General features: G+C 40.3%; 1 protein-coding gene across 1 annotated transcript in view; it reads left to right on the top strand.

The window, feature by feature from the left end:
- CPQ (carboxypeptidase Q) overlaps positions 1 to 10,747 on the top strand; it is a gene marked incomplete at its 3' end in the record, with an annotated part of 88,358 nt that extends 77,611 nt beyond the window's left edge. The window contains exon 5 of the mRNA XM_010073128.1: positions 10,656 to 10,747. Coding sequence (XP_010071430.1) covers positions 10,656 to 10,747 — 92 coding nt within the window. The remainder of the gene's footprint in view (positions 1 to 10,655) is intronic.
- Positions 10,748 to 16,143: the final 5,396 nt, after the last annotated feature.

Here is a 16,143-nt window from a genome sequence, read left to right as displayed (position 1 = left end):
TATTTTACCAGAGAGTGGAATAAAAAGATTTAATTTGTGTAAAATCCCATGTATGCATTTCAAAACAGTAGTACCTTAGAAACATAGGATCAGATTGTGAACTACTGTAGTTCTTGAATTCAGTGAGACCTGGAAAGTAGAAGAGCTAAAAAGTGGACAGTTTCAAGCACGTCTGAATATTTGGCTTGTCATAGCTGGAATGCCTCTCTGCCCATCTTCCCCCCCAGGGTGATGGGAAGGAGAAGTGCCCTCTCCTTCTTCTCCAGGGAGGAAGCCCAGGCAATAAATTCGGAGCAAATGCCATCTTCTAGATGGTTACATTTCAACAAGGTGAATCTTGTTCCCAGTAGCTTTCCCACAGCCACGGTGTGCAGAAAACTGAACCCCATCTCTTCTCCTCTGTGCGGCTGCAGCTTCACTCTCGAAACATTCCCTTCAGCAACCTACAGCTAAAGGTCAGCCCTGGCTTGTGCACCTGTTGGTACTAGCCATGTTCATAGATATCTCTGGACTGAACAGAAAGTGTTTTCCTTAGTGCATCCATATCAGCTTCTCCATATCAACTATACTCTTACAGTTGCTTGCTTCGCCAGTAGCTAATCTCAGAAAAACTCACCAGCTAGTGACCGTATTGATGAGTGTTGTCCCAAGGGGTCTTTTCTCCTGGTTAATGCTGAAGTTTAATGAAGCACAAAGCAAAGAAAAACAGTATATTTTTTTTTCCTGGAACTGTTGAAGCTTATATACACTGCTGATAGGCAAGATCTCTGGTGGGCTGCTCCATGGTTTGTGTGCTTAAAAAGCGAAGAACTGGAAGTGTTTCCACAGAAGTTGTTTGTGTGAAGAAAGATGAAAATTTCAGCTGGCTATTGCTCTTTATTCCTTTTTGTGGGAATGAAGACATCTTTAGCGGTGCCAAGGCGGGTCCCTTTCCTTTAGTGGAGCCGGGGCGGTGGTGATTAGCTGAGGATTTCTGATTACTGAAGAAATTACCCTTCATAACTGCAGGCAGGGTGTCCGAGGCAGGGAGCTTGTGCAACGTGCACCTTGCCTGCAGCAACGTCTGGCAGCTGCCGCCCTCCCCAGCCCTCTGCGGTTTTTAACCTTTTGATCAATTTTAACTAAATTTGATAGAGGCATAGAAATATTTAGAATATCAAGTTCTGATATGTTCTTTGCAAATGGGTGATTGAGGAAGGATGGGCGAGTGTATTTGTCAGCACACATGTAGATTTGGTGTAGAGCACCAGAGCCTCTTTCTTTTTAATCTCTCTGCAAACTGCGTGATAGGTAGTGACTATTGCTATGGCAGCAGTGAGAGTGTTGTTTGGGGTAATTCACTGAAGATGGGAAGGCACTGGGGCGGCTTTAGGGCGGAAGGGCTGAGGAGTTCCTGTCTCTACGCTGAGGGAAACCATGGGGTGTTGCATGAGCTGCGATGTGGTGCAAAGGCATTTGGAAGCACTCAAGCAAATTGGGGTTTTCTAGTTTTGCAGAACAACAGCTTTGTTGCTGATTACAGTCTAGAAACCTCAAACCCAACTTGTTTTCAGGTTGCATTTTAATTCTCCCAATTTTATGTTTGTTAGTTTGTGTGCAGTAAAAGGTGTCTCTGGAGCTGGCCGATGCCATGTGCCTCAGCATTTTCATGTTGGTCTGGTTAATGCTCTGGTGTCATTTGAAGCGCACGTTCTCTTGGCCCCATGTTACATGAGGTTTACAAAAGAAGCTGCCTTTTCAGGTGAGGTACAAGACTAGTTAGGCACCTACTCATACAAAATAACCATAGAATTACTCCAAATTTATTTTGGTGCTGTTTTTTGCATTTAGTTGGCTATACAGGTTGGACAGCCAGCCTGTGGGACTTGGTCATGCTCTGGATGTTGGTTGCCAGTTTCTGTGAAGGATGTATTTTGGTTCCTCTCCCACCATTTCAAGCCTTCTGCTGCTGCCATGCCAGTCTTGCTCTGGACTAATGCTTGTGTACGATGTGTTTGAGCAAGAAGCAGGTGGTATGTATCCCCTGATTTCAGAGTTTTAGCCAATTCTGTCTCTTTGCTCCTGATCCCAGCCAAGGCCACAGGCTCTCTGCCCTGCTCCTGCCCTGGGGGTGCCCTGCCAAAGCCACCTTGTGCTCCAGTGCTAGAGACGTGGGACTTTTTTCCTTAAAGGGAGCTTGAGGGAACTGAATAATGACAATAACAGAGACAGGTCTTATGGCAGTGTCAGCTTTCCAAGCATAATATATTTTATGCCTCCTAATTGTGGTAGAGGGTCCACTGGAGTTAGAGATGCAGTTTTCACTGCTTTCTTCTGAAAAACTTCAGTCATTATAACTGTTGTGTCTCTTTTTAATTAAAACAGCTGGAGATAAATTTTCTTTTCCTGTTGAGAAGAGAAGCTGATGAGGTCTGCTGCTTGACACTACAGTCTAGTTCATGTTCAGAGTCCCCTCTCTGCTAGCATGGGCAGAATCAAATAGTCAACAGGTCCTTTGTTCACATCCCAGGTTTCTTTAAGCAACATTTACCCACAAGCTCTCTCTTCTTGTTCAGAAATATGTTTCCCGCCTTTGCCTGGCTGTGTTTGCGTCTCGCTTGCTCCGTCACTAGTCAACCCTTGGTGCCCTGCCAAGCCCAGAGGTGCACACTTCTGCACCAGCTACTGCCCAGTCTGTATGTTTATGGGGTGCATCTTCAGAAGAAGCCCAGTGGCTGTGCTGGGAATTTACCAAATCACAAACTTAGCCTCTTTGCCTTCAGTTGCTCGAACTGCAGCAGTATAAAGCATTGCCAGTTATTGCTGTCTGAACTCCTGCCTGTGCTGAAGTAGTCAGCATAGACCTCAGGAAAGGCTGTGCTCCAAAGACCACTATAGTGATGGATTGTGGTACAGAGTAAACGTTTCCCCACCTTTGCTGTTGTCTTATGTGCACTGAGCTCATGTTAAGTCATGTCTGCGTGCCCCACTAGACCAGGAAGTCTCCTGCTTGGACTGTGCCTTCAAGTGCTTCTGGCAATCCTGATTTTTCCATGTGAAAAAATATTTGCTGTGGGGAGCTGCCAGAGCCAGCAAATACCAGCAGTCAAGTGGATGAACAGGGCACATTTTCCTCTACTGCACCCAGGGCAGGATGCGTAATGCCGTCACTGCTAGAGCAGCCTGATGAAGGAAGGATGACTGTTTACAATGTCTAATCCCAGCCATCACACCTTTTCCATGGCTTTCCTACATTCCTAGACGATGATCTGTATGCACATGAGAAAGGGAGAAATGTATGGTGACAGGTGCTATGCGTAGTTCCCCCTCTTCCCCCCTTTGCCAGCATTATGGGGAAATGGAGTTTCATGAGTCAACTGTCTCATAGATGTAGACATGGATCTGGCACAACCAAAGTTCTGTTTTGTAGGACAAAGGCATAGAAAACTACAGAAATGGTTTTAAAACAATGCATGTAAGAATTTTAAGGTACTACCTGAATTACATTTTATGTAACTTGTAAGGAGTTGATTAGACACATTTTTTTTTTTCCTTTAAAACGTATTTAAAATTGAAATTGTAACTCTCGTCTAAATTATAGCTGTAACTAATGTGACTGGAAAACCATAAGACAGTTTTTTATGCAGTTCACTATAGTCTTTGTATGAAGCTACATTTCTTGAGTCCAAATTCACTGGCTAATATATGAGGACTAAAGGTATGTTTTATTAAAGAAATGATCACTGGCGTCATTCCTTTTCAGCTAGTTTAATTGAAGCTATATAACTGCAAGTTTAGCCTGCTTGACAAAAATGTTGTTAAATGTTTTTCTGAATTTCCTATAGCTGTGGTGGTATAGTTCTTTGCTGTTTGGGAGATATGTTGTAGAACATGATTAAATGGCTGCTCTTACCATTGGGTTTCTTTTTTAATTAAACGTGCCTGATATTAACTCCTTTTCTTACATTCTTTCCCCTTCCCCAAAGTTGCATATTTTATCCCAACCTTTACCTTTTGCGTATCTATTAAATCTATTTGGTATGAAATATCTGCGCATACACTACAACTGCATTTATTCTTTCATTTCAACATTTGGTTGAATGCGTATTTGGCAAATACTCAAATATTCAGTTTCCGTACTGGGTTGGCATAGCAGAGGGGTGACTGCAGACATACAAAGTTGTTGGTCCAGCAGTAAATGCAGGCATACAGCCCTCCATACCCACGTTGTTGTTTCTCCTGTGGACTGCTGCTCACCGAGGAAATCCAAGATAAAATATGCGCTTTGTTTATCTATAAAAATCTCAAAACCCATTGACAGAGGCTGTTGTGACTTTTTTCAAATCTGTAACCCAGCTGACATGGTGAAATGCTGAAATCCTTCCCGGATGAAGCCGGAGGGCTCTTGTCCTTACTGTCTTTTTTTTTAAAGGTATATATTTTCACTATGGGGAGACAAGTGTGGCTGGAGCGTTTTCTGACTCACCAGCTCTGAGGACAGTGTAACGGATTTGGGCTTTGCCTGGTCCAGAGAGTGGGGCAGCGGAGGCAGGAGGCAGAGCCTCCACTCATAAGGTCAAACCATGGTTGATGCTTATAGTCCATCTGTTGCCTTTTCTGTTCCACAATTTGATGAGATCTCCAAATACCTTTACGTTTCCTAAGGAGGAATAAGGATCGTTTTGAAGGTGGATAGTGCCCTCTTCTTTTTGAGGGACTTGGAGAACATGGCAACAGGATCAGAGCAGGGCAGGGGGTGGAGGAGTGCTTTGCCTTATTACGCACAGACAGGCAGGTAGCAGGTTGCCTTTTTTTTTTTTTTTTTGTAGACATGACTTGTATTGACTTCACACCCTGCACTAACTAATTCTTTGTTTAAAACCCCACGTGCAGAAGAATGTTTGTCAGCACTTCTCGTCCCAGCTCTCCCTGAGCTGTGCTGCTGGGTGGCAAGGACTGGCCCCAGAGAAACCCTGGTGCTGGCAGTGTCACTGCCTGGCTCAGCTGCAGCCCATCACACCCAGCTCTGAGCTGCGCTTCCCTTTTCTCTCCCCATCTCCCCAGTCAAAAGGCTTAATCCGTGCTATTTTTAGTTACCAGACTTGCAAATCATTCACAGCTTTCCCCTTCACTCTTGTATATCCAACTCCTGCCTTGACATTTCCTCTCAGATGTTCCATTGCTTTATTAAAATTAATCTACCTAAAACCTCTGACGTTTCCCACCTCCACTCTTCTGTAAATCTGCCCTTCCTATTCTGTTGTAAATCCATCAGCCTCCCTAAAAACAGAAAAAAAAATTACTCCAGTGCCCAGCTTGGCTCCTGCCTCTGCTTTCATTCCCATTCTCCAGCCCTTGTTTTCCTTGTTTCCCCGTCTTCTTCTTCCTGCGGTCCCATGTCTCTGCTCCAGGAGACCTCATTCTTTTTGCTCCGGACCTTCAAGACTCATGGGTTTACTCTCTTCCCATCCTCAACGTGGCAAACAGAACCCCTAGCAACAGAGAAAAATCAAGCAGATTGCATCACATTGTGCTGTTTTAAGACGAAAACAAAAGCAGTTTCCCAAGCAAAAAGCTGTTTTCCTTGTCTAATTTGAACTTCACTAGAAAATTATGAATATATCATAGTCAGGGTTTATGTAATATTAAAAGTATTATAAAGGTTGGACTCGATGATCTCAAGGGTCTTTTCCAACCTAAATGATTCTATGCTGTAAAGTTGGGGTTTTTTTAAGGTGTACTTTGTCTTTTCAAAGCTTGTAGCTTTAATAGTCCTAATATTTTCTCTATTATTTTTCACTCAAAGCAAAAATACTTCTTTTAAAATAAATGTCCAACTAGACAGACACTTTTATGCACAGATATTGAGATTAGTTGTCTGAATCATAGAGGATTGTATTTGTAATAACAGAATGAAAACCAAAATCCTGCTGTTCCGGAATGGAAACTTCTTGGTCTCCAGAGGGAAAAATCTGGACATCTTGAATTATTTGCATTATTACTGTAGTTTATTATTATATGTGTATCCTTTTCAATTATCCAGAGAAACAGGATGCTAAGGAGAAGAGCTTTTTTCCTAAAACAGAGCTTGCCCATGCTGCAGAGTACAGAAATTAGGTAATATGCTCTAAAATACTTGGGAATATTGAAATCTTCCTGTTCAAAACCTATCAGAGCCCTGTCAGAAGAGCAATATAACTGGGTAGCAAATGTTAGGAATTTATGCATACTCAGTTTATTGGGACCTCTAGCAGAGGGCAAAACTGCAATGTGGGCTCTAGTTCTGGAAATGCTACGGACGACTGCAACACCAAAACTGCGTACAGCCTATAAAGAAAGAAAAAGGGCTTAAAAAGTTATTGAGGCTGAGTGAATGTGACCTTTTTTGATTGAATCTAAAAGAAAATGAAAAAAACCCTCTGAATATTTGGCCAGATTAAAAAAAATCAACCAAAACTGATCATTGCTAGTGTGGAGGGGATTTCAGTGATGCATAAAGGGACTACTAGTGTGTTGTATGCAAAACAGAGCCCTTAGGAATGAGTATTGATACAGCTAATTTGAACCTAAAACGTGTTAACATGCACCAGAAATTGCTTTCATACTGAAGAAATAGAAATAAGCTTTAGAAATTGAAAGCAAGAAGACAGTGTGTTACCACTGAGTACACTATAAATGCAAGTTAAAATACTTCACCCGGGGGAAAAAATCTTCTTTTCACAAAATTGAAATGCTTTTTATACTTTCAAGAGCTGATCAGTCTTATAACAACATGATGACTTCTCTTGAAGAAGTCTGATTAGCCATCGTACGCTATCTTCTTAGAAAATGCTGTATCTTTCTACTTAATCCTCCCCATCAGTAAGGATTTATGTTTATAAAGTGGGAAAATATTTACTGAAGGAAATTTAGTATTTACACTACTCATCTCTATTTTGATTATCAGAAGGACACAATTCAAGTTCTCCCTCCTGGCTTATGTGCTATCTTGAGGGTGAAGGAGGTTTATTTTTTTACGTTACATGTGACAGATGAGCATAATTTGTCTGTGCTTGTACTGAACCATACATTTCAGTTTGACTATGTGGGAATGTCTCAATTCTATAAAGTATGAGCAAGAGATGTGAGACATAAAATTCAGGTCTTCTATAGCACCCTGGTAAATATCTTATCAGAAGGAGATCGTCCACATGTGTAAGAATGTGTGTGGATTTAACGAACACCACCACATCCAGAAAATATTCATTTCAGATTTAAAATAAATGTAAAAAGTGTATATATACAAATATGTGTGTGTGTGTGTGTAACGCTTCCATGTTATTTGTTGACCATTATCTTTTACATAAGTTACAAAAGAAAAGCTTTTGGCAAAATACTTCATTGTAGTTGAGGTTGAAGTCAAACTAATTAGTTAATAAAGCTTAGATACAAATTATTTTTTTTTTCAAGTGTTTGGTATTTTGGTTCATCTGCTGACATCTGCAAGTGTGAGCACTGTATGATGCTTTAAAAGAAACAGAAAATAGAGTCAATAAGAGCTTCATCTTAGTGTGACTGAAGTGTTTGCATTACCCAAGGACAACGAAAGGTCTAACAGCTAATCCAGCACAGAGGGAGTACACAACGGGTGTCCTGGTGTACTTACTACACACGTTTCCTTAGTCATAGGTTGACCATATCGATGTTTTTATTTCATCCTTTAACTTGGGAGCTGGGGTGCCCTATAGTATTTTATATGCTTGGGATAAGCCGTGAGAATGTAGAAATTGATCAATAAAATGCACCTTTACGGTAAACTATGTTTCCCACTTAAGGGTAAGATAGTGGGGGAAAAAAAATCCACTTATTTTCCTAAAACATTGGAGATTTGCAAATTAATCTGTAGCTGGAGGAGGATCTATAGTTCTTTTGATTTTAGTTATGTGTGCTTAGAAAGAACAATTTAGCTAAGTACCAGCTATCGCCTTTTCAATGTTATCCTCCTGTAAACCCCTGCTGTTCCCTTTATGGGGATGGAGAAGTAGGATGGAAACTGGGATTTTGGATTTTGAGGAGGTGCTGAGAGCTTTGCTGAACTTTCATTTGAGTTACATAATCTCAGGTCCCACTTTGCCAAAATGACCTATATAAATGGTCTGGGTATTGTTACAATTTTTTTTTTCTTGTGACAGTCTCTTTTTTTTTTTTTTTTCCAGACTGTATAATATGTCGTTTACATAGATAAAAAGGAAGGAGGCACTATTTTATTTGTGAAACAGTTTTCCTTCATTTTGAAATTCGCTACCTACCCCTCTGCACAGTACACCCATCACAGTTTTCTAGTCCAAATGCTTGTCATGCCTTTTCAGTGAAGTTTTGGACTGTGATGTTCAAGACTTCTGATTTTGTGGAGATGGTACCTTGCTTAGGAACCAGTAGATTTTAAGAAGTAAGCCAATAGGGTTAAACTTCATTTAAAAAATCTTGTAGCTTAAGTACAGTACTTTGTATTTTTTAATAAAAACATGCATTGAGAATATTCTTAGCCATTTAACTTGTGTTTATGGGATTTGTTTGATGTTCTTTGGTCAGAATAGCTGTATTTTAATAACAGGTAGATAAATACTTATCGCTTTTAGATTAAGATAATGAGGAAATTAAATTTTCCTCTGTCGATTTTGTTTTGTATTTAAAATAAGTGCCTCCATAGCTTATATATATATTGAATTTTTTCAACTTGCCCATTTAATTTCAGTAGAACACACAAGAGAATCTGCTGACAGAAACCCGTGAGACTGGAAGAGCTGATACACCGCCGCCAGGACTGGAAAGACTGAAGCTCAGCAGGGCTTTTTTCTTTCCCCAGTTTCAATGGACAGATGCAATGACAGGCTAGGAAAGGGCCGTAAGAATCTCAAACTTACTCCTCACAAGTGAGCTGAGCAGGAGAGACCATCTGGGGTTCCAGCCCGTTGGAGCCAGCTGTGACTTCCCTGGCCACTAGCCCAAGTAGCCCCTTGGACAGCAGTGGCAGACCGAAGCGTCTTGATTTTTGCTTGGGAGGAGGCAGGAGATGCTGCTCCCCTGCTTTCACAGCCTTGGCGTGGTGGGCTGGAGACTGGGCTTCGGTGATTTGTCTTTTGTGATAAGACAAACACTCCTCTGTTTTCCACTTCAGCTGCAGTGCCATGGGACCAGCCGCTCTCTGCTTTACACCCAGCACCTCTTCTTCTTTAGAGCCACCTCTTCTAACTCAACCGCTGACACATTTCTGGCTATTTTGGGTGTAAAATCTTTCTAACGTCAACCCAATTGCTATTTTATTATCTTCATTTTACCTCGCTGGCTGTCTGGCTGATTTGAAAAGCAAAGGGCACTAATCCTGTGCTGTCGTGATCTGGGAGAAGATCAGGGGTGGGCAGAGGGGTTGTCTTTACAATAATGAGGTTTGATGACCTTTCTGTTTACAGTCAGCAGATCAACATTTAGAAAATACAGCTTTAAACCGTTTGTTCGCACTTCCTTCATTATGAACTATTGGAAAATCCAAGGTGTTTCCTTCAGATTTTGACTATTCCTTGTATACTCTGCCTTCACTTATGAGGATTGCTGGCATGTACTTTGGAGAAAGAAATCTTCAGCTGATTTTCATTGTCAAGTGAAAAAAAATGATCAGGTCTATTTGTAAACTTTATCCATTTAATGAAATGAAATAAGTTTTGACAGTGATACTGATAGTATTTCTCCTCAGCATGGAAGTGTGTGGAGTGATTTACGCCTTACTGCTTGTGATAGTCTCCTCACTGTTTTTTCTTTTCTTTTTTAAAATTTTAATAGTTTTGGAGGCTTTATTTTTGCTCAAGCGTAATTAACATTACACTGTAAAGAGAACACTGTTTATTCTTGGTCTGGTTGCTTTTCCGTGCTCTCAAGTTTGATGTCTCGGATGTATTCGTTTATGAATAGAATCAATCAAATAAGCAAAGGGCAACAATTTCTATCTGTTCAGATCTGCCATGGCAGAGACGGTTTCAAAATTTATCTGAGAACCTGTCTTTCTTACTGAGCCTTGTGTTTCCCTTGTTTTAAAAAATCCGTGCATACATTCAGCAGCCGATTGTATTTCAGATTCCAAAGTACAGATTGTTGTTTTTCATTTCTCTGATAAAAGGCATATTAATATTGCAGAGCTCCTCAGTTCTTGAAATGAGTATACATTTCTCATAAAAATCCAGCAGCTCATTTTTGATTAATTGTAATAAATTGGCCATGACAAAGCAATGGTAATTCTCATGAAAATTTGATTTGGATCTGCTGGTAGGGACACGCATTACTTACTGCAGACCACCACAATGACAGGAGCATATGTCTCAGAAATCTATCAAGGTAGTTTATTTCTGTTACGGTTTTCAGACACCTACAGTGTATCCCTGAAATGTGCTTCTCTTGTGCTACTGCAACTGGTAGCATCACCACAACAGCCTGCTCCTTCCTTGCATGAGCTCTCCCCCTCCACCTCAGCAAAAAGTATTCTTGACAATGAAACCTGCACTTGGAATAGGTTGTGTTTGGTGAATGTGGAGGTGACCAGATGGGAACCCAAGCTTTTCATCCATTGGAAGGTGGAGACCAATACAAAAAATGCTCAAATATACGGATATTTAGTACTAAAAACAACATTTAAAATTATGTTTTAGGACTTCGTCCAAAAAGGACTCTGCGCTTGGTGCTGTGGACGGCAGAAGAGCAAGGAGGAGTAGGTGCTGAGCAATACTATCAGTTGCACAAGGTGAGTGATGTCTTCAGATGATTTGCTTGACAGCACTTTTCTCTCTGATCTTGTGACTTGCGTATTTTTGTCAAAATGTTCAGCTTAATATCTAACCGAAAATAGTGATTCCAGTTCTGCCTGAAAGTATATTTTCTGGTTTTAATCATAAATGTAAACTTCATTTTTCATTTAACAGAAAGTGATGCGACCACACGTATGTGTTCTGCTTGACCTAAGATATCTGTCATGAAACTGTTCTGAAACAGGTATTTCATTTTGCCGTCTGCCATAGCTTCAGACATCGGTAACTTTCTGACAATGAGTGACAAATGGTCCACGTATGTTGGCAATATAAATAGATTTTGTTTGCCTTATATATTTCTGCTTCATTGCATTTTTCCGTAATATCTTACAATGTAAAACATAATACAAACAAAAATCTTCACTAACCTATCTTAATAGTGTGTAATCTTGGGTTTGTGTGGCAGAGTTTTGGTAGCAGGGAAGGAGGCCACAGGGGTGGCTCCTGTGAGAAGCTGCTACAAGCTTCCCTGGCTCCAAGACAGACCCACCGCTGGCCATGGCCAAGCCAGTCAGTGCCTCTGTGATAACACAACCCCCATTCCCTGTCCCCCTGCACTGCTGGTGGGGAGGAGGCAGAGAAATCAGGAGCAAAGTTGAGCCCAGGAAGAAGGGAAGGGTGGGGGGAAGGTATTTTTAAGATTTGGTTTTGTTTCTCAATATCCTGCTCTGATTTGATTGGTAACAAATTAAATGCATTCTTTTTTTCCCAAGTCAAGTCTGTTTTGCCTGTGACCATAACTGATGTGTGATCCCTCCCTGTCCTTGTCTCGCCCCACAAGGTTTTACCTTTTCTCTTCCAATTCTTCTCCCTGTCCCACCAGCAGGGTGGGGAGGACCGAGCAAGTGGCTGCATGGTGCTTACTGCTGGCTGAGCCTAAACCACAACAAATGTGAAATAGTCTGCCAATTACTGGTTTTATGAGATCTGGAACATTTTAAATGGTTGATTTCTGGTGATGCAGGTACCGCACAAACTCTATGAGTGGTTATCATGATAAAAATATTGTGTATTGTCACATCTGTCTCTCCTGCCAACAACTGCCTTTTCAAAGTGCATCATGACACAAAGGGCCGTTGCATAAAACTATTTTGGAGATAAGTCTTTGGAATATGTGTGGGGTCTTTTTTCCCTGAAAAATTATGCTGTACCTGTATAACTAAGCTCAAGTAGTTATCTTTTATCCTTTCCCCTAATTTTTAGCATTATTATCAGCAATAGTTAATATATCCAAGGCAGAGAGAAGATAAATGTAGATGTGTTTAGGAAGTCACCTGCTGTACAGAAGTATGAAAGCAGACTTGAAAACAATTCCTAAGAATATGTTTTTAATGGTAAGCAGCCTATCAGAACAAACAAATGGAAACTTCACTTTGAATCAAATTCACTGTGATGAACAAAATTAAATCAATTTGCATCTGCAATAGAGTTGTCAGAGATAGCATTACAGTGGTTATGGTTTTCTAGCTAATTGATTAACAGTCAATTATTTTCCCCTAACTTATTTAACATTACTAAGAAGTGTATTTAACTACCCGTATATAATGCAGTTCCTCCTTCTATCTCCAAATTATAGGGGTAGCTCAGCTCTCTCATTTCGAAGAGGTACCTCAGAGCTTGCTTTCTCTGCTTCAGACAGGTGGCAGGTTGCAGTTTAGGATGTATTAAGGACCCTGGATTTACCACTGGTTCTCTGTAGCAGGATTAAACTAGAATGAAATATTTTGGAATAAGTAGCACGGGAAAGTAATGCTTCTTATGTACAGAGGTGCCTTTTGGAGGAGCTGGAGGGATGCCCTGTGCCTCGTGCACACCGCTCATGAGAGATGTATCATCACCTCTGTACATTTCCACATTGGAAAAGAAGCTCCATCCTATGGTGATGTTGTCAGCAACACGTGAAATTGTCTCATGCACGTCTCATCTTTTGCCAAAATGTCTGGATTTCACTGTTGTCTCTAGGATTTCTATTCAGAAGTAATTAAGGATCAAACAGGGAAATATAAAGCAGGCTGGGTGTTGTTTGAAAGATATTTGGTTACTTTGCTTTTAAAAAAATTGAGACAAAGATGTGTCTCCATTTTTGCTCTGCTGATGCGACTCCATCTGGATGTTGTGCTCTGTGAAGAAAGCCCGGTCTAACTTAACAAGAATTTGTAATTTACATGGAGAATTTAAGCAGAAATGACATCCGTCTGTTGTTTGTTGTTCTTGTTTCCCCCCTGCCATGTGATCCGGCATAATTATAAATTGATGCAACTATACGACATCGCATTACTCATAATAACAAAATAAAGCAGATTAATACTGTGTATTACATTTAGCCTGAAAAATAACTTAACCTTTTAATGATTTACTTGCACAACTTTCTGGCAATTAGGATGGTATGGCACAAACATTGCTTGCTGATGGTAATGAGTACGAGTTAACTAAGAGTGGTATTTAAAAATGCCTTGTTAAATGAAAGATGGCCTGTATGACTCATCTGCATAGCTGGGCTTATTATGACTTTAGTTTGCTACAAACAAGTAGAAATATGAATGCAGTAATTCAGCACAGACAGACATGGATTTCCTTGACATTGTAAATTACCTCCTCATGTCAGTGGTAATGTGGCAAGGGAGAAGAAATGAAGACAATATAGTACTGGACAAGCACCAGTACTTTTGTAGCTTATTTATTATTTCTTTCAATTTAATTTCAGGTCTTTCTTCCTCATCCATCATTGTAGGTTGCCACTGCTAGAAAGTGGATAAGTTACTGCAGAAATAACTGAGATAGCAGCAGCATAGTGGTTTTACTATGGTGCCAATAATTAACTCATATCCCTGCATAATAACGTTATTTATATCACCCAAGTATTTCTGTAGAGCTCAGTATTATATTTTCCGATTATTAAAACTAACAATAGTGTATATTGGCTGTTCAGAGCGTTATGAGGATGTAAGAGCTGCCATATGGGGTTGACCAAAAGCTCAGTCTAGCGCCGTCTCCTGTTTCTGATAGCATAGAATTATAGAATGGTTTGGGTTGGAAGGGACCTTAAAGACCATCAAGTTCCAACCCCCCTGCCATGGGCAGGGACACCCTCCACTAGACCAGGCTGCTCAAAGCCTCATCCAGCCTGGCCTTGAACCCCTCCAGGGATGGGGCATCCACAGCTTCCCTGGGCACCCTGGGCCACTGCCTCACCACCCTCACAGTGAAAAATTTCTTCCTAATGTGTAGTCTAAATCTGCCCTCTTTCAGCTTATATAGCATCCAGTAAGTCGATGCTTAGGAAAAGCGTATTTGCCCACCTGCAGTCGGAATAAACTCAGACACATAGATTACTCATGCAACAGTACTTTCATTTTGTCACGGTTTTCTGGAGAGCATGTCGTGGTTCTCACCTGTTGTTTCCTTTATATGATTTTTCTGAGACATTTCCAAGAGGTGAAAGCCAACTATCATCCAGCAGTTTCAGTGCCCCCATTAATGCAGGGGTACTTGACACCCACCATCACAGACCACCTGCTCGGTTTTGGCTGTGGGGCAGAAGCCTCCCAGGGCAATCACCAGCACCTCTGCTCATAAAGGAGATACCTGCTGCAGTGATCACTGCTTTAACTGTTACCCAATAATTAGATTTAATCCCAGACTGGAAAAAGGCTTGATTTTCCTTTACACTAAAGACTCCTTATCTTGATGAAGCATAATGAAATTAAAGGATCTAAGTGTAAGCCAGGCTCCAGATCTTGGGGTTCAACACTACATCTGAAGTCTTTGCCCATTGCTTGGTGACCCAGTTGCTGAGTAGGGCTCTTACATACAGATAATACAGTAAATAACTTCAGAAATGTGAAACCTTGCAACTGCTGCTTTCCTTTCCAAGTTGAATGGAAGATGCAGGAGGAACATGGTTTAGTAACTCTGGAGGACCCCATGTTGCAGCTCTTCATCACAGATTCTCCTACAACCTTTAACAATGGTACCTGAGTGCCCTCCAGCAGGGTTTTTAAGTTTTTTGTATGTTTACTCTTATGCTGTCTTCATGAAGGGAGAAAGAAGTATATGTAATGAAGCAGCTGTCCTCCATTTGTTGCTTCAGACTAGTTTCTGTGAAAGATCTGTGTACCATGAAGACAATGTTACAGTTATTTACCCATCTGAATTAAGAGACTATGAATGGCTGATAATATTTATTTTGGAATAGAAGTATTGCATACAATCTCCTGGGAAAGCAAATACATTTTGTAATTAGAAGACTAAGAGATCCTAGGCCACGTTCAAATTTACTTTAGTATCTCTGCTCTGATCATTGGAGGCATTAATGTGTTATGAATTTAATTCAAACTGCATTAGAGAAAGCATCCTTAAAATATTTCTGCATTCCTGTATTAATGATACAGTAGTTACCTAAATTTCTGGTGCAAATGCCATAACTGTTTTAAATTTTTAGGGTAAGATTTAACTTTATGAAAAATATCGATCACCATTGTTTACCATGGTTTCCTTTTTGTATTTATTACCGAGAAGATTTGATAGTTTGCCCAAACTGGGTCTGCATGAAAACAGGACTTTCTGAAATGCTGGCATCTAATTGTTGCTAATTTAAGTACTCTTTGTTGATGCTCACATGAGGTTTCTAGTGTGATTTGCTAATGAGTTACTTTCTCTAAGAAGCAAATACCCCAAAAAATTCTTTTTGCTTTCGGTGAAATGATTCTTCCCCAAAAATATTGGCTCCTCAAAACCAGAGTTTTCAGAAAACTCATGTATTTCAACATCCTATTTATTTCCCAAGGTACTAAGTACTCTGGTGAAATGTGAGACATGGCTTTGTGTCTGATTTGAACCAAACACATAAAGGACTTTAATGTAGCTTCTTTTATTCCAGCAAAATATGTTGACCATTTGCCTGTTGCCTGTTCTCAGGAAATATTCTCTATAATCAAAAGTTCTGTATAATTACTGATGGTTGATTTGACCACTGCTGTCCTGTTGATCCCTTTCATTGAGAAGTGAAAGATATACGTAAAGAGAGAAATATTCAGATAAAAACTACAAAAAGAAAATAATTGCACTGTGTTCCAGAATCGCAGTTAACAATCAGTAGCACCATTGATTTTATTAAGCACAGTAAAGCGAGAATAATTATGCAATTATATTTTACATCAGTTCCAGGTCAGTAGGAATTCATATTTCTTAATATTGAAGTGTCACATGGCTAACAAAAGCTGCAGAGAAAGCCAGATTGTGCTAAATCACAAAAAGCTGTTGTTATTTGTGCCTAAAGCAGCGAAGACCCAGAATCAGTCATGACAGCGCATCTCCTGGCTGCCTAGTCTTT

Source organism: Pterocles gutturalis, unplaced genomic scaffold, assembly GCF_000699245.1.
Source record: "Pterocles gutturalis isolate BGI_N339 unplaced genomic scaffold, ASM69924v1 scaffold2562, whole genome shotgun sequence".
Classification (NCBI taxonomy): domain Eukaryota; kingdom Metazoa; phylum Chordata; class Aves; order Pterocliformes; family Pteroclidae; genus Pterocles; species Pterocles gutturalis.
The sequence above is the reverse complement of the archived record's forward strand: the minus strand, read 5'-3'. Positions and strand labels throughout refer to the sequence as shown.